Below are 18775 nucleotides of genomic sequence, written 5' to 3'. Positions count from 1 at the left end.
CGACCAAGGAAGCCTTTGGTGCAGCAGTTAGCCACACTGACTCTAAACCAAGCTTCTGGGTCGCCCACTAACGGCTGTGTGAGCTTGCAAAAGTCACTCAGCACCTCTGTGCCTTAGTTTCCCCATCTGAAAATGGGAGGGTAATCAGAGTACTTGCCTCAGAGGGTTGTGAGGATGAAAAGAGTGTAGCGTGGAAAGTGCTTCCAACAGGCAGTATTGCAGAAGGCAGGCCACTGATGGGCCCAGGCTCCCGCCTCCTTCTACGCCCAGGCTCTCCCTGCCCCTTGGGGAGAGGTGAGGGTGGACAAGGAGACAGCACTTTTAGGACACCTGCCTGGGCCTCATCTGACTTCAGTCCTACGTGCCAAGGTGAAGTTTACATCGGGCCCCACCAGGCCACCTCCTCCAGGAAGACTCCTGGCTTCCCACAGCATAACCTCATGCCCGCACTTGCTTCTGAGCCAGTTGCTGCTTGGGCTTCGGCCCCTTCAAGGTGTGATGATAAGAGTATGAACTGGATTCAAATCCTGGCTCTACCATTGACCACGTCATTTGGAACAAGTGACTTAAACTTTTTGTGCTTCAGTTTCCTCATCTGTACAGCAGGCATAACAACAGGGTAGTTATAAAGTCCTGCTTTTAGGGCAGGACTTGGCACACAGTATGTACTCAATAAATATTGGCTATGAAGATGATGATGATGATGATGATGGTAGGGAAATATCTTTTCTCCCCTTTTGGAGACTGGGAGCTCCTTGCCACGAGGGTGCTTGTCTCCTGTTATCCTCCATGGTACCTGGATGAAACTGGCTCAGTAAGGGAGGCTGGGATAGATAGAGGGGCAAATTAACTAACCCTCCAGTCAGGGATCCTCTTGCAGCCTCTGCAAATCTCTGTACCCCCAGTGACCTTCCCACCTACCCAGTCACACCTTTCCCAGTACAGGGTCCCCCTCGCAGGCAGGAGTGAGCTGAGGAGGGCTGAGTCTGATGGAGTTGGTTACCCACCAATGCCCTGATCACTCCTCCCAGTGAACCCCTAGAGAGTGAGGAGATAGCTAAATGTCACTAACAGGTATGGGCCACCTGTAGACACATATCATACATACATGTATACACACAGCAGACACCCTGGATAGCGTCCCTCCCCGCAAGGGTCTGTCCCCACCTAGCTCCTTTCCTGACTACTGGATTGGAGGGGGTCGCGTTTTTCTTCAGACATTTACTTTCCCTTCCCCACACACCTGTCAGCACTGGCCTCGCGCCCAGACTCAGGTGGCATCTCAGGCCATCGTGAAACTTATCACTGCTGACCACTCCCCTCACCCCAGGAAAGGCAGGCAGACCACTCACTAGGAGGCCTAAAGACATTCTGGGTGGGGAGGGCTGTGTCTCAGAAGAAAGGAAGCAGTGCCTCGACCCCAGCCTCCTGGATACAGGGGAAGGTGGGGGAGGGGGCTCATCACTGCTGGCCCAGGGCAGGTACCAGGTGGGGGAGGGGGCTCACCACTGCTGGCCCAGGGCAGGTACCAGGTGGGGGAGGGGGCTCACCACTGCTGACCCAGGACAGGTACCAGGTGGGGGAGGGGGCTCACCACTGCTGGCCCAGGGCAGGTACCAGGGGCAGCTGACATTCACGAAGGAGCCTGGCTCCCCATCTGGCCAGCAGGCATATTCATCGAAGGTCCGGTTGCAGAACAAGTCTGGGAGCAGAGAGAACAGTCTCTGAGTCCCTGCTTGTGACTGGCCATGATACTTTCCTTCCCTTCCCCAAGACCCCTCCCCTCCTCAGAGGCTGCATGCCACTAACCTCTGCTGAACACTTACTGTATGCCAAGCACTTTCCCCACCCAGCAAGAGCCAAGCAGGGGCACTTGCCACTTATCAGTGGCAGGATCTTGAGCAAGTAACTTAATGTCTGTTTCCTGATCTGTAAAACAGGAGTATTTCCAGCCCCATAGGGCTTTGTGGGATCGAGACTGTATGCTACATAGATAATGGAACATAGTACGTGCTCAACAAACAATCACTACAGGCCTATTCTTAAATTGCACTTCACGGATCAGAGGGAAATGTTAGCTCACCTTCCCTCTGATCTCACCTAAGATAACCTTCTTTAGGTCATGTGTTATAATTACAGTCAGGATTTCAACCTAGGCCCAGCGGGCTCCAATCCTGTGCTCTTTAAACCACCTGGTGAACTCCCTGAAACATTTCTTCTTGTAAATACGTTTGTGGAGCCCTCAGTCCATGCACAGGCTGGGAGGTGCTGAGGACAAAAAAGGCAAGGCCGGGTGCCTGCTCTGAGAGGCTCTAGCTGGGGGGCTGGCCGGGGGCGTGAGGGAGGCCACACAGCTAAGACAGCTAAGACAGAAGTAAGACAGCAACCCCAAAGCAGACTACAGCAAACGAGTAAGAGCCAAATGATAGCAGAAGTCCTGGGGAAGATTTTCTGGAGGAGGCAGTGCTTCCGCGGACTTTGAAGAACAGGAAGATTTTGGTCGATAGAAAGGAAGGTATCCGGGTGAAGGAGTAGCTTGGACAATGAGATGAAGGCAGAGGGCAGAGGTGGTGGCATCCTATAGAGGCAAATGACTCCCAGTCACAGACGTTGGGTTCATCAAATTCCTCCAGGAGTTGGTTGTGTGGGGAGCACTAAAGGTGGGGAGCTCACCTGGACTCACCTGTGGCGGGAGGTGGGTCCTCAGTCAGGGAGCGCTGGCACTGACGTCGGTATTCTCGCCATTTCTGCACCGTCTCCCAGAGGGACACAGTGGCACCCTGAGGGGAGGGCATACATGGGAGGCCTGTGGGTTCAGCCAGCCCCTCTCCTGCCCCCTCACCCCCTAACACACTTGGTTTCTCGATCTCCATGAAACCTCAAAGCCCCAAACTCTGCCAGGCATCAGCCACCTCTGAAAGAGAGTGGGAGTAAGTCACTGCCACCCAGGGGCTCCAGGTGGATGGTTTGACATCTTCATTCCTCCCAGGGGACTGGTGCACAGCTTGATGTGTCACAAGTGCCCAGCAAATGTCTGCTACATTGATGCTTTTGGGGAGGTGGGTGGATGAAGGAGGAAAGGAGAGTGTGTGCCTCATTCCTGGTCTCTGATCTCACTTAGGAGAGAGACTTTCTGAGGGCCCAGGACTCTAAGCTCCTTCTGGTGCCTAGTCAGCCTGCCTGAGGGCTTCTTGCACTTTCAACCATTCTAGAAGGAAACGCACAGGCCAGAGTGGGAGAGGAACTGAATCAAGGGTGCACAGCACCCCCCCCCCCCCCCCCAGGAAGCAGAGTTAAGGCTAGAATCTAGAGTCCTTCAGATCAGTGACCATGGTGGAATATCGGAAGGTGTGCGGGGGCAAGCCGGGCGGCGTTCAGGGCTACAGAGAACCCAGATGTCTGCCATTAGCATTCCTCCTCCAAAATGCACTCACTTACAAATGCACTCAACACAGCCCCCTTGTGCTCCCCTCTGACACAACAACCAAATCTAATATTCAACCCAGCTTCTATCCACCCAAAGGAAGAGTCCTGAGGACATGAGGTGAAGGGGTCAGGGAGGTTGCAGAACACTGAAGTCACGCCTGCAATGGAGGGGATCCCCTTCACCTGTGAGTAGGGAGAGCTGAGCCTCCACTTCCAGTAAGGTCACCGAAATGGCTTTTTAGCACACAGACCCAAACAGACCCATCCCACTGAGAATCCACCGTTCCTTCTCAGCATTTTTGTGCACTTCCTTCAGCTATGTCTTGGGATTGTGGTTCTGTTTCGTTTTTTCCTGAACAGCCTTAAAAATTATAAATATTCGTCCTTTAGAGGCTGCAGATGCTGAAATGACCCAAGAGCCCCATGTATAAAATGTAGGACCTATACATAATTTAAAACAACATTTTGCTTTTTGAAATCACAAAAATGTCCATGTGTGCTGAAATTAAAACAGCTTCTTTATAGAAGCTTGCCCCCTTGCCTTGTGGCGTGCTCGGCACACGCTGGATCTGGTCTCGGGTTCTAGCTGGCTTAGCTCGCACCTCCCTGAGAGACTTGGGTTGCCTTGCTCACCCCCTGCTGCCTCGCAGGCCCCACGGAAGGGCCCAGCTCACTTTGAGCCCCAGCAGCGTCCTTGGCATAGGTGTGCCGAGGCCGCAGGGGCTACCCTGAAGGACAGAGCTCGTCTGAGGGCAAAGGTCAACTGTATTTGCTTGGGGAAAAAAAGAACAAGAAATCAAACATAACAGTTGCAAAGGTGTTGTCCATGATATTAGCCACAGCTGAGGAGGTGGCACAGTTTTCATCAGAGCAAGTCCTGGTGGATCAACCCCGCCGCCGCCCTAACCCCTTTCCCTTCTCCTTTCTTCCCTCTTCTCCCGGTAAGGGGCTCTTCCACGCTGCCCCTAAATGCAGCAGCTGCTGGGGGTGGAGGGCAGAGAGACAGAGAAATCCCCCTTGGTTTCTGTTTCTAGAATGAAAGCAGACAACACACAAGGTCACTGCTGGGAACTGGGGCAGAAGGTGTGTCTGGGGCAGGCAGAGAGGCTGTGGGAGCCAGTTCTCCCCAGAGGCGGGGGAGGGGTTAACGACTGCGCCATGAAGGCCAATCTGGCCTCCGGCACCCCAGGGCAGTGTTGTCACCTACTCTGAGCAGAGCTGTGGACATAAAACTATCTTCAGACTGGGGCTCCCTGAGGACGGGGCTGTGCCTCCCCTCAGACTGGGGCTCCCTGAGTCAGGGCTGTGTCCCCCTCAGACTGGGGATCCCTGAGGACGGGGCTGCATCTCCCTTAGACTGGGGCTTCCAGAGGACGGGGCTGTGTCTCCCTCAGACTGGGGTTCCCTGAGGACAGGGCTGTGTCTCCCTCAGACTGGGGCTCCCTGAGGACAGGGCTGTGTCTCCCCCTTAGGTAAGGGATTCCTGACAGTAGGAATATCTTGTCCTCTCCCTGCACCAGTTCAGGGTTTCTAAATACCTTGGAGCCCTCATCCCAACCCTGCAGGCACACACACAGTACGAACTACCCAGACTTCTGGCCTCTCCCACACCTCGTATTTACGGAAACCATAACGGTGCCAGGTTCTGGGTGGTTGTGGGTGGAGGGGAATGCAGGGAGTATAAAGGTGACTGCAGGAGTCCTGCCTGAGAGAGTCCTCAGGCTACTCGGGGGTGGGTGTCAATGCTTTACAGGACAAGTGACATAACAGGGAAGCCAGTGGGTGAAAGTGTTCATGGAGTGGTTGGGGCAGGGCTCAGTGTAGACTCAAGAGGCCTGAGGGACTGGGGACTGTGAGGTGGTGCTGGGGTGAAGGGGGTTGGGGGCAGACTGGGCTAGCAAGGAGGATGGTAGGCATTTCAGCAGGAGGGCACAGCAGGGAAAAGGCGCAGGGGTGGGGATATCAGTGCTCTGGAGAGCAGAGGAAAGCTGTGGACTGTTATCAGGAGGATTTTGGGGGGCAGGGAGACAGTGGTGGCAGGCCCTGGGACAGATGGGAGGTTCTGGTCTGGGGAAAGGCTGGGTAAATGAGGCTAGGGTCACCCAGTGCCAGGTAACACCCAGCGGCAGGTTACCTGGGTGCCCAGGTAACATAGTGGAGACTGAACAACCCTGGGCTTGGACTCAGATCTGGGCCTGGACCTGGCTCACCCAGACATTAAGTTTGCAACTGAGTGCAAGAGTTGTATGTTTTAGCCTCAGCTTAAACTTGTGCAAATGGGAACAGCAGCCCCTCCCCCATGAGACGTCTGTGAGGACTGAGTTAATGCTTAAGATGGTGGGCACATGGAAAAGGCTCAGTCGATGGCAGCAATCCCCGTGATTTCTGCTATTTAGAGGAAAGGGCAGAGTGGGAGGGAGTGACCAGGCTTCCTGGGGACTGGGGCCCCACCCCTTCCTCACTTCTAGGATCAACACATTCCCAGAAAGAGGAAATTAATATATTTTCACGTCCAATGACCAATCATTCTGCTTAATTTGTGAGATCTTCCAGCAGTAACCACAGCCAATGGCAAAGTGAAGCAGGGAGGAGGCTTGGGACCCCATGCCCTGTGAGGAGGGGCAAGGCCCTGCCCAGCAGTGTCCCCTACTCCTCCATTTCATCCTCCCACAACTTAAGTCCCTGCTGCAAGCCTGACATGGTGGGGCTGTGGGTGCTGGGGAGCAGGGAGGATGTAATCCAGATGTCCCTGTCCCTCACAAGGCAGCAGAGCTGACGAGGAGAGCAGGGCAGGGGTCAGTGGGGGTCTAAGGGGCCATGGTAAAGGCAGGATGGCAGTTTCTAGAATCCAGACTTGACAGGCTTCATGGGATCCCTCTGAGGTGGATGAAGGCACATGGGGAGGACGCCTGGTTGGAGGTTACAAGAAGGAAGGGGCATCCCTCAGATTCAGGAGTTTCGGGAGGAAGCAGGAGACAGGAAAGAGGACACCAGGAGGGAGTGGTGTGAGCTACAGGAAGGAGCTCTGGACAGCGATTTACAAGTCCTCGGTCTAAATCCCAGCTCTATTAATGCAGGACGGTGGGACACATTTTATCTTTTTGGACCTCCGTTTACTCATCAGTTGCCAGTTCCACCATCTGTAAAATGGGCATATCATTCTTCTCAGAGACTGTACAGATCCAACAAGATAAAGCAGGTGAAAATCTTTGTGACTTCTCAAGCCCTGTACAAGCAGGCAGCGTTGGAAAGAAAGACAGCAGAGAAGGAAGCAGGTGGAGCGGAAGTCCCTGGGGTGGCAGGCCTTCCAACACCCCGGGAGGGGTCCCCCTCTCCAAATACTGGCTGCCAACCTGAAAGGCGTCTCCTATTTCTCAGTGCGGGTAAGTGTATCAGATTCTTTCCTTCTCTGGGGACCATTTTGGTTGACGGAGAGGAGGAAAGAGATCTTGGCCTCTCTGTGCCATGAGGTGGGAGACGCGCAGGAGGGCCTCTCAAAAGGAGGAAGAAGGGATTCCAATTCAAATTTCTGGAGGCCTCCAACCAGGTCCAGCCCTTCAGGTTCCCTGGCATCTCCTCCCAGGACCCCAGCCTCCTTCCTCTGTGTCACCTCCCAGAAGTCAAATCACCCCTTCCATCAACAGATTCCTGTCTCTTTGACTGCCCCTTGTTTTTCTTTCTTTCTTCTTTTTTTTTTTTTTCAAAAGCTCAGAGCTTACAATACATTTTTTTCCCTAAGGGCTTTAGATATCTGAACGAAAGGACAGGAAAAGGAATACTACACACATGTTCTCACAGTCACAAAAACCCCCACGTGGACACTGTCACACGCATCATCACACACGTCCCCATGCACAGTCCCAATGCTGAGACACTAACACAGATTCTCTCCCACCACACACAATCACTCACAGACTGCCAGGTACACACTCACATGCTGAGACACTGTCCCCAACATACACACACAGAGGAACGCACAGACACTCTCACAAGCACACTATCTCCCCTGCACATATAGACACACACTAGTTGACACCCATTCACGCACCAAGATGCCATACACACACAGACACACACACACACACACAGACCCTCCCACAGACACAGTATGACATGCAGGGTCACAAACACATAGACAGTGTCAGATGCAGAACTGCATGCTGAGATGTTGCACACACAGGGACTCATTCCCACACAGACCGTTACACACACGGTCACTCACATATACCTGGGAAATGCGGGCTCATATAGCCCACTCCCTTCTCCCCCTGGTCTGTCTCAGTCTACCTGTCTCTATCTCTGTCCCCACCACCAACACCACCACACACACACATAGGAATTTTCCTAGGGGCAGGCTGCCACTGAGGAAGCCTGTTTTGCCTTGGTGCAGGGCATTCGAGGGCAGGATGTGGTTTCTTGGTTGCTCCTGCCCCAGCCCCCAGCCTGGGTTCTGTCCAGAAGGAAGCCCAGATTAGAACAATGTCCACTCTGACCAAGGCTCAGCCCTGGACTCCATCCACCATTCACTAGAGTACAGAGACCCAGGGTCTCCAAGAGCCCCTCTCAGTCCTATCCTGAAGCCCTGGAAAACACTTCGGATCCCCAAGGACAAAAGGGTCAGTTCCCCCATTTGACTAAAGTGATTAAAGCTGCCATTTCAGGGTGCCAGTGTCCATCCCCTCCATAACCCTGTGTGATAGAGTTTATGATCCCTATTTACAGATGAGGACACAGATTGGGGATAATCAAATATCCAACTCAAGATCACCAGCTAATAGCAGTCTCTATATTTGAATCCAGTTCTGTCTGATTTTAACTTTGAGTATCGAGGGCTTGCCTGTCTCCTCAGTAGGCCCACTCCCGCACCGGGGTCTTGGACAGGTAAGGACCAGGGTAGGGGAGTGAGGTTTCCCAGCAACAATGAAAGAGTGGCCTAGGGCACCTTTTTCAGAAGTCAACTCAGCCATCCCCCTACCTGCAGGGATGCTGCTTCGAGCCTCAGCAGACCTGACAGTGAGCAGCTCACTCTCCGAGTTCTCCCTTCAGTCCCATCTGAGTAGGAGGTGTTAGATCAAGAGCCCAGCCTCTCACCCCTTTCTCCTCCCTGCTCCTGAACTGCTGAACTACTTTATACAGGGACCCTCTTTTCTGAGCTTTCATCCCCCCATCAGCAACACAAGGGGAGAAACTCTAACCCTGCTGACTTCATAGACAGAAAACAAAATGCAAAATACACTATTTTTTAGTCCTATAAGTATGCATGATGTTGTGTCATAATTATTGCAGTCTATCCTTAGCACCCCCTGTAACTCAGATCTCCGCAGCAGCTCAGTTTCCCATGACAAGAGCACCCCCTCAAGGCTCCCATCTCAGGACCTGTCCCCTCCTATCCTTCTCTACCACCCCAGTCGTGTTATGCCCCTGGTATGCCCAACTTTTGCCCTAGGCCTGGGGCTAAGGAGTAAAATTGGATCAGAGGAAAGTGCGGTTTCAGGAGCCTGACACTTCTGGGAATAAGGCCTCTGGGAAGACAGCTCACAGAAACTTTCCTCTTCCCTATGCCTTCTTCCCTTCATTCAAACCAGATCTGTAAACCTGGCCTAGAGCAGGATGGGACCAGGAAGCAGAGCCTCCACCCCTACCCCAACCCAGTCCATAAGAGGAGGGAACGATGGGCAAGAACCACGTCTTGGGTCTGCAGCCTTGGCCCCTGAAAGATCCCAACCACACCAGGAAAACCAAGGCCTGGCTGGGGGCGCTGTGAGGAAGGTGCCTTGGAAGGGAGTGGGCGTCTCCTGGGGCTCAGGGCAGCAGCTGGGCTGGGGAACAGGGGCAGGGAGAGGATGTCTCTGGAAAAGAATCTGGGGGCTGAAAATGTGCTGGCCCCTCAGCTGAGAGGCACATCTGTCCACATCTGGGGTTTCAGCGGGGGTGGAGTCTGCCCTCACCAAGGCAATGGTTCTGGGACAAACTTCCAGGTTCGTCCAGGTCCACTCCCCACAGATCTCAGTTCTTTAGGTCTGGCGGTAGCAGTGGGAAGTGATAGGAAGAACCTGTTTCCTGACCCAGGACAGGCCGCCCAAGTCTATGTCTCCTCTCTGCTCAAGCATGTCCCAGCATCTTTGGACAGCTCCCCTCTTCAAAAGCAGCTGACCACTGCCCCCAGCCCAGAAGCCTGGGGCAGGAAAGGCAGCAAGAGCAGGAGAGAGGGGCTAGAGATGTCCACCTGTGGCCTGCTCTCTGGTGGCACCAAGGAGCCCAGGTGTTCCTGCGTGTCCCAATATGCGTTCTCTTGGTGCCTGTTGTCAGTGTAGGGTCAGAATGGGAGGTCAGCAGAGTGGTGGTGGGGGGCTGGCTGCTTCCAGAGGGGGCAATGAGCCTTCTGCCTGTTTGCTACAGAGGCTGGAAGGGGACGGGGGTAGGTTCCATCTGGGAGGTCACTGGGGAGGACAAGCTGCCACCGCAGGGTCCCAGGGACCATGAATCAAAGGCTGTGCTGGGGGCTGACGAGAAAGGGAGAGGAGCGGGTCTCCGCACCCTGGCCCTCTCAGCCCTCGTAGGGCCTTCTCAGGGTCTTTGAGCAGGTGGATTGCCCGGGGAGGCACTGCGGGAGAGGGGTCTGGGGAGACTGTGGGGCGGAGGGAGTCTGGGAGGATGCCGGGCCGTGCCAGGGCCACTGACACGGTTTAGAAGGAGTTGGGAAAGTGGCGGGGAGGAAGGAAAAGCGGGGCAGAAGTCAGCGCAGGGCGGCTGCGGGGCAGCGGGTGCCCTGGCAGAGGGACCCGGGCGGCGAGGAAGAGGGCGTCTCGCTGGGGTTGGGGGAATCCTCTGTAGTCCAAGCCCTCACCTGGGCCTTCCAGCCCAGGGGCACAAACTCTCCAGTCCCTACTCCCCCCGAGGCTTTCGGATGCCCCCGCCAGCGGTCTCGGAGTTTCATTCAAGTCCCAGGGCCCCCCGCCAGGACACTGCGCCTGCAGCCCGCAGCGCCACCCCCCTCCCCCGGTGTCGTCGGGGTCACTGGGACTCACCTGGGGGCGGGGGCCGGCCCTGCCCACCACCCCGAGCAGCAGGAGCGCGAGGCGCAGCGGGCCGGGGGTGCCGGCCATGGCGGGGAGTTCAGGACTGGGCCATCGCTGCCACCTGCGGAACCGCGTGCGGCGACTGATTCCGGGCGGGTGGCGGGCGGCGGGGGAGGAGCCGGCGAGGGGCCGCCCTGCTCGCGGGAGGGGCCTGGCAGGGTCCCGGTTCTTCCGTCCCGGCCGCCAGAGACCCCTGGGCCCGCCCCGCCGCACCCCTCGGCCGGTCCCGGGCCAGGAGACAGTGGGCACTGCGCTCCGAGCGAGCGCGGCTGGGGATCAGGAAGCGCAGGAGGCGGACACCAGCTCTGAGCGCCGACAGTGCGCTTGGCCGGCTTTCAGCGACAAGCCGGGCCCGCCTCCCACCCTGGAACCCCGGACCTCCTCCCGGGTCTCCCAGCTGAAGACAGCCACAGCAACTCCCGCCCATTCAAGGTCCCTCAAAGGAAACTGAGGCCCGAAGAGTGGACGAGACTTGTCCAAGGTCACACGGCTTTGCAGGCCACTCCTGGAAAGTATCCTCAGAGCCAGGGGTGACTAATAAGAACTTTTTTTCCCAGGGTTACCCCTTCCCAGGTCCTCTCCTCATTCCCAGGCTCTGTCCTGAAGGCAGGCCCGGGATAGTCAAGGTTGGGGGTGGGGAGATGGCGACAAATGGATCCACAGAGCCCTGACAGTGGGAAGGGTCTAGAGGTTCCCCTCTACCTGGGAACTTCAGCATTGCAGGGCAGAGAGGTATGAGGCTGGAGTCTGCCTTTCTGGAAGCTTCCCCGCCACCTCTTGCAGCTCCAGCCTCCTGCTCTTGTAACCTGTGTATGTGTGATAAGGTGTGCCCATGGTTGTTCCTGCCTTCTTTATCTCTCTCCCTGCTTCGCTTTTTGGGGACTCTGGATTTTTCCTGCTTCTGTTTCCACTCCCACTCCTAAACACTGCAGGGCCCTCAGGTTCCCTTCTTACACCCAACAAGTGGAAAGAGAACGCTAAGAGGGCACTGACTGTATCTTCCCTAATGCTCTTGAGAAGTGGGGATGGGAAAAGAGGATCCCCCACCAAAGAACCTTGATGCCACTCTTAGGAAAGGTGAGTTGTGGCAGCGCCCAGCCTTAGACCTGCCGTGGGGCATGTCGACTAAAGGGACAGGAAGTTTGTGAGAGTAGCTAGTCCTGGGGAGAGAACTGAACTTCTCAAAGTCCTGAGGAAGGCTGGACCTGTCTGAGCCCAGGGAGGGAGACAGCCAGTGGGAGGGGCCCCGGCTTCCATTTAGCAGGAGAGACCCTCCTCTCCTGCAAGCTCTGGTTCCACCACCTGAGATTCGTTTATTCCCTACCCTCCCAAGAGGTCGGTCTAGCAGGGACCTTCTATGTATCACTTAGGATTACGTTGTTCAGCTGGGAGTGACAGGAAATCCCACCCCGAATAACAATGGCATAACCAAGGGCTCTCTCATGTAAAGCAAGGCCAGAGGTTCAGCCCAAGGTTGGAGTAGCGGCTCCCTGATCATCAGGGTGCCTGGATCTTCTAGCTTCCACCATCCTCTGCTCCAAGGTTTCCACCTAATGATCCAAGGTGGCTACTCCAGCCATGATATCCAAATTCCAACCGGCAGGAAGGAGGAATGGGAAGGAGATGGGTGCACCTCCACCCATAAAGACATATCTTGAAAGTGGCAGCCATCAATTCTACACCCCTTGGTCAGAACTTAGTCACATAGGCACTCCTAGCTGCAAAGGAGGCTGGAAAAAGCACCCTTTATTCCAGGCAACCATGGGCAAGGTTAAATATTGGGCTTTTATACTCTAGAAGAAGGCAAATTTTTAAAAAGATACTGGAAGTGAGTTTTAGCCACTACTATGTCAGGTTTGGGGTGGAGAGAGGAGAAAGGAAGAGATAGAGAAGCTATTCAGACAAAACTGGATGGAGTCTTTATCATGAATTTATCAACCTCCAGATTACATTGATTCAGCAAGTATCTATTGAAAACTTACCACGTGCCAGACACCATTCTAGGTCCTGGGGATACAACTGGTGATGCCGTCCCTATCTTCAGAGAGATTATATTCTAATACAGGAGGGAAACATTAAACAAATAATTATTGGAGTCATTTATAATTGTGATAAGCACTAGAATGATAAGCAAATGCCCCCAGCACTTATAAAGCTATGTTTTCTCTGCCAGGGGGCTTTCTCTGACTTGCAGGATCATTTTTGCATTCAGCCAGTGCAGGGTAGGTACCCCTAGGAGCAGCTGTCAACCATGGATGGACAGGAGTGGATGGATAAATAGCCCATCCAGAGGTGTGTACCACAGTCTCCCAGAGGTCCCCTGTGTGATGGAGCCCAGCTTCCCACAGCAGTTACCTGCTCAGGAATGCACCCTGTGTTGGCTTCATTTCCTCACTTGTCCCACTTTCCCACAGTAGGGTGCCAGTGCTTCCGGGGTCACACCTCGCATCAAAATAAACAATTTGGCTGGGTGCGGTGGCTCACCGCCTATAAGCTCAGCACCTTGGTAGGCTGAGGCGGGTGGATCACCTGAGGTCAGGAGTTCAAGACCAGGCTGACCAACACGGAGAAACCCCGTCTCTACTAAAAATACAAAATTAGCCAGGCGTGGTGGCACATGCCTGTAATCCCAGCTACTCGGGAGGCTGAGGTAGGAGAATCGCTTGAACCTAGGAGGTGGAGGTTGCAGTGAGCCAAGATCGCGCCATTGCACTCCAGCCTGGGGAACAAGAGTGAAACTCCATCTCAAAAAACAAAATAAATAAAAAATAAATAAATGATTTGTCCTTAAATCCTCATCTCAGGATCTGCTTCTGGGAGAGCCCAGCTGAAGACAGTGGGCCTATGAGGGTATTTAGGAAGCTTAGGGCCAGTCCCTCTTCTTAACATCTGAGAGTCCAAAAACCTCAGAGTTTGCTGTGATGCTAGGACAGAGTATGGACTCGGGAATAGTTTCCTTCTTTCCCCTTGCTGTTACCAGGGCCTCTCACTCAGGCTCCTTAGAGCAGAGGAAAGGATGAGCTCCGTAAGAGCAGATATTTAATGGACGGCATACTGTTTGCTAAACTGTCAGCATCTGTAATCCCAGCTACTCGGGAGGCTGAGACAGAAGAATCGCTTGAACCTAGGAGGCGGAGGTTGCAGTGAGCAGAGGTCATGCCACTGCTCTCCAGCCTGGGTGACAGAGCAAGACTCCATATCAAACAAACAAACAAACAAAAACCCTTGAAAACAAAGATAACAGCTACTACTTACTGAGCCAGAAGCTGCTGAATGCTTGGTGTACCCTGATCTCATCCAGTATTATGCACAAGTGTTATTGTGCCCATTTTATGGATGGGGAGACCGAGGCTCAGGGATGAAAAGTGAGTTGCCCATAAGAACAAACAGGGCATTCATCCCAGGTCCACCTGCCCCCAGAGCTGGTGCCAAAGCTTCCGATAGGCAACTGAATTTGTGGCAGCACAGAGGATGCAGGCTGCAGCTCAGCCAGCCTGTCCGGGAGCACCTCCCTCTACAACCCAGAGCTCTGGGTCCTGCTCCTTACCCTTAGGCCCAAGGCTTCTCCAGTGACCCTAGCGTGGGGTGCCCTCAGCTTCCACTAAGAAAACACGGTGTTGAGATTATCTTCAGAAATAGGAATGGGAGCAACTGATGTGTGCTCCCGAGGAAAAGATGCTGCAAGGCCCATTCCCCAAGGAGGCAGACCTGAAAGCAGGCCACCCGACCCTCTTTTGTCTTCAACAGTAAAGCCTTGTCCCTAGCAGGAAGACCAGGCCAGTGGGCAGGACAGATCCATTTTTTTTTTTTTTTGAGACAAGAGTCTTGCATTGTCACTGGGGCTAGAGTGCAGTGACACGATCTTGGCTCACTGCAACTTCCACCTCCCAGGTTCAAGCCATTCTCCTGCCTCAGCCCCTCGAGTAGCTGGGATTACAGGCGCCCGCCACCACGCCTGGCTAATTCTTGTATTTTTGGTAGAGATGGGATTTCGCCATGTTGGCCAGGCTGGTGTCGAACTCCTGACCTTGTGATCCTCCCGCCTCGGCCTCCCAAAGTGCTGGGATTACAGGCGTGAGCCACCATGCCCGGCCCAGGACAGATCTTTCACTTGAGAGAAGACAGGAGGGAGAGAAGGAAAAGAGAGAGAGGGAGGTTGTAGAGTGGAGTGAAGAACAGGGAAGGAGAGGGAATTGCTAGAAAAGATAAGTGTCTCTTCTTTTTTTTTTTTTTTTTTAGACACAGTCTGGCTCTGTCGCCCAATCTGGAGTGCAGTGGTGCAATCTCAGCTCATTGCAACCTCCGCCTCCTGGGTTCAAGCGATTCTCGTGCCTCAGCTTCCCAAGCAGCTGGAATTACAAGCTTATGCCACCATGCCCAGCTAATGTTTGTCTTTTTTAGTAGAGACAGGGTTTCACCATGTTGGCCAGGCTGATCTCAAACTCCTGGCCTCAAGTGATCCGCCCACCTCAGCCTCCCAAAGTGCTGGGATTACAGGCATGAGTCACTGAGCCCTGTCAGGACAGGTATCTCTTGCACACATAGTTCAGGTTTCTTTCTAAGCTCCATGTCCCTAAGAAACTCATTTACTTCCCAAAGTTCAAGACCACATTCATCTTCTGAGTGATGAGATGAGGAAAGAGCCAGCATTTTTTCAGCCTGATATAAACACACATGCACACACATACCTAAACACAGATTTTACAGTCTAACAGTCAAATCCATCTCAGTCACCTACTGTGTATCCTTAGTAGCACTAAGCCTTGGTATAAAATGGGTCCAATAATAAGAACCAATATTTACTGAGCATTTGCCTTGAGCCAGGCACTGTTTTAGGAGCATATATGTGTTATTTCATCTAATGCTCACCACCGCCCTCAGGCTGGCCCTTGCCAGACAGTCTGAAGATCTGCTGCTGAGAGAAGGCAGAGGCCTCAGCAGTGGGCCAGGAATCCACCTTCTGCCAGGAGAACCTGGCTGCCAGCAAGTCCTGGGGGCAAAGGAGGGTGTCATGAGAGGATGCCTCTTTAGGTAAGGGCTCCACCCCTCCACCTCCTGCTTCTCTTCTCAGACTCTGCCCTGGGAGCAACCCTGAGTTGTAGAGTGGGATTTTTTTTTTTTTTTTTTTGGATGGAGTTTTGCTCCTGTTGCCCAGGCCAAAGTGCAAGGGCACGATCTCGGCTCACTGCAACCTCCACCTCCTGGGTTCAAGCGATTCTCCTGCCTCAGCCTCCTGAGTAGCTGGGATTATAGGTGCCCACCCCCACGCCCGGCTAATTTTTGTGTTTTTAGTAGAGATGGGGTTTCGTCATGTTGGCCAGGCTGGTCTCCAACACCTGACCTCGTGATCCACCCACCTCGGCCTCCCAAAGTGCTGGAATTACAGGGGTGAGCCACCGTGCCTGGATCATTTTTACCCCAATTTTACAAATAAGGATGCTGATTCCCAGTGCACTTAGGTAACTAGCGTGAGATGGCTTGAGACAGCCCAGGAGAGCCTGGATGCAAACCCCCACAGACCCATACACTAACTCCACATCCCACATTTTTCACCTTGCAGGATAGTTTGACTATCAGAAGCAACACTTGCCCAGAACCTGGCACAAATAAGTCCTAGTAAATGGCAGTGTTAACACCACTGTTATTCCCCACAGCCCTCTGTCTTCCTTGCTGTGGTGCACCAGCTGTGCCAGGTCTCATCCAGGCAGCAAGTACAGCTGCTAATGCCCAGGGGCTCTGGTGCAGAACATCACTTCCTGGCTCAGGTGGCTACAGTCAGATCCCCCAAGTCTAGATGGGGAGGAGGTCGCCAGGGCAAAGCGTCCCTTCCTCTGTGGTGCACCATCGCTGCCCCCCATTTACTAAGCCAGCCAAGGTCACCAGGTGCTGGGTCCTGTCCAGCTCCCAACAGTCAGCTGTGGAGAATTTACAACCTCTTGAGCTACAGTGATTACTGCTCTTGTGGGCGGATGCAGCATGCTGTTTTTCTGAAGCGTTACAGCATCATTTTTATAACTGACTTTTCTGTTGCAAAAGAACTCAGTGGGATCACACCCACTTTACTGGGAGGGAAACTGAGTCTCACAAGAGTCAGGGGTTTTGCTCAAGGTCATTTAGGAAGGTGCTGGAAGGGTTTGTACAACTCTGGACCAAAGAAGAGAAAAAAAATGAGATGAGAATGGCAAAGTTCCTCTCTCTTCTCCACATGGGGGCTCCAGCCAGAAATGACTGGGCTCCCGTGCTCTCTCCTGGGAGGGATTAGTATCAGAAGTGGGGAGAAGGTGAGAGAAAACCCAGGGGAGGGAGGGAGTCATGGGTGGAGAAGTTTGGCAACAGTCATAGAACCAGAAAGTACCTATCAACGAAGATGGTGGCTATTGTGCTAACAGCCACCTGTTCTCTTTTTTTCAGACAAGGAGATTGCACAGCACAGCTGGCTGGATGCTCCCCAAATCTGAGCATACAGTGTATTTTAGTTTCCTGGGGCAGCCATAACAAAGTTCCACAAACTGCGTGGCTTAAGCAACAGAAATTTGTTGTCTCATCGTTCTGAAGGCCAGAAGTCTGGAATCAAAGTGTTGGCAAAGTTGGTTCCATCTAAGAACCATGAGGGAGACTCTGCCTGCCTCTCTCCCTGCTTCTGGCAGCCTCAGACATCCCTGGACTTGTGGGTGGCCTTCTCCCTGTCTTCACATGGTCATCCCTCTGTGCCCACATTTCTCTTTTGTATAAAAATGCCAGTCAGATTAGGGACCATCTAACGATCTCATTTTAACTTGATTGTTCTGTAAAGACCATATTTCCAAATAAGGTCATATTCTGAGGTACTGGAAATTAGGATTTCAAGATATCTTTTGCTGGTGAGTGATAACTCAACCTATAAGACATCAAGACCACATTCCCAGGTTCCCTTGATGTTTAGGGTGGCCAAGGTAATGTGGAGAAAAGTGACACAGGCCACCTCCAGGCTGGGCCCATAAGACCTTTCACACCCTCTCTTCCTCCATCTACCATGTTGGACACATATGGTCAGTGGAGAATGCCAAAGCCCCAAGGGATGATGGAACCTCAAGACAGAAGGGGCCTGGGTCCATGAATGACTGTGTGGAGCAAAGCCTCCTGCCAACTCATGTTAGATTGTAGTTTGTTAGGCCATCAAGATTTGGGGCTGTTTGTCACTGCAGTCAGCCCACCCAGACAAGCCCAGTGGCATGTATCCCTGAGCTTATCTGGGGGCAGGGCCAGTTAGTCTAGGCAGAGGGGCTGCTGAAGGTTCCCTCTATGTAGGGGCAATTAAGTAAATGAAGTTCCTCACTCTGGGCCCATCTCCTCCTTTCCTACTCCCTTCACCTTACTCAATGAATTACAGGGTCAGAAAAAGGATTCTGGGTCCGTGTGGCCGTGGCTTCTGGGTCAGGGGAGTAGATTCATTTGTTCTTGTCCATCTGGCCCCAGCTTTCCCCACTTGTCTGCCTTTTTCTCTGGAGGAAAGGTGGGGAGCTGGGGAGGAGGTGTTATGACAGAGCCCACACTGCCCCTTCACAGAATTAAAGCTCTTGTGGGTAAGGAGGAAAAGTACCAAATTTCACACATTCGAAAATCAAATGAAGAAGAAGTGTCACACGAGGCCTTCTCACTGTCGCCTTTCATCACCTCCGGCACGACTGAGAAACCCACTGAGACCAAAATGAGAAATGAAACCAATGTTAACCCTTGTCTGAAATAAAAGGTTTCCTCAGACTAACACGTTGACTGGCCCAAGCAGCCTCCTTCCCAGAAACTGTCCCAGCTGTTCCCCTCATTGCCCCTCAGACCTTCATGGGGAGGAAAAGAGGCCAGCCAGGCACCCGAATTTTCTCTGAAAAGAATGGCCCTGGAGCCAGGAGTGGGGAAGCTGCTGCTGGCTTTCAGGGACAAGGATTAGCACCAGCGCTGAGTAAAGATCACTGTAAAGCTGCCTCAGAGTCCCCCAGGCAAGGAAGGAGGAGCTCTAGGGTAGGCAGGATCCCAGGCAACAGGCCGACCCTTGTCTCTGAGCCTTCTGGGTCTCCCGTTCACTCACCACACTCAGGCTAGACAAAATTACCTCCCCTGGTTCCACATAAAGGGAATTTGATAACCCACTCATTCCCCTCTCCCAAATAAAAGAAAACAAACAAAAAATGGAAAATCTGAATGTTTCTGGGTCAACTCCTCTTAACAGCCAGCACCACCATGCCTTTGTTTTCTGAGTGTGGGCTCAGTGGTCATCTCCAGCTACCTTGGACCTT

At 53.3% G+C, this 18775-nt stretch overlaps 1 protein-coding gene across 3 annotated transcripts in view; it reads right to left on the bottom strand.

Moving 5' to 3' along the window:
- Window positions 1–10723, bottom strand: part of GLP1R (glucagon like peptide 1 receptor) — a 43404-nt gene extending 32681 nt beyond the window's left edge. For all 3 annotated transcript variants that reach the window (XR_004438711.1, XR_004438712.1, XM_033217045.1), the window contains exons 1-3: window positions 10455–10723; window positions 2684–2780; window positions 1595–1702 (exon numbers count right to left, since the gene is read on the bottom strand). Coding sequence is in view for 1 of the 3 variants with exons in the window: in XM_033217045.1 (XP_033072936.1) it covers window positions 1595–1702; window positions 2684–2780; window positions 10455–10532 (283 nt within the window). In the remaining 2 variants the exon portion in view is untranslated. The remainder of the gene's footprint in view (window positions 1–1594; window positions 1703–2683; window positions 2781–10454) is intronic.
- Between the last annotated feature and the right edge of the window lie 8052 nt (window positions 10724–18775).

The sequence above is a fragment of the Trachypithecus francoisi genome, unplaced genomic scaffold (assembly GCF_009764315.1).
Source record: "Trachypithecus francoisi isolate TF-2019V2 unplaced genomic scaffold, Tfra_2.0 Lachesis_group10, whole genome shotgun sequence".
Taxonomy (NCBI): domain Eukaryota; kingdom Metazoa; phylum Chordata; class Mammalia; order Primates; family Cercopithecidae; genus Trachypithecus; species Trachypithecus francoisi.
The sequence above is the reverse complement of the archived record's forward strand: the minus strand, read 5'-3'. Positions and strand labels throughout refer to the sequence as shown.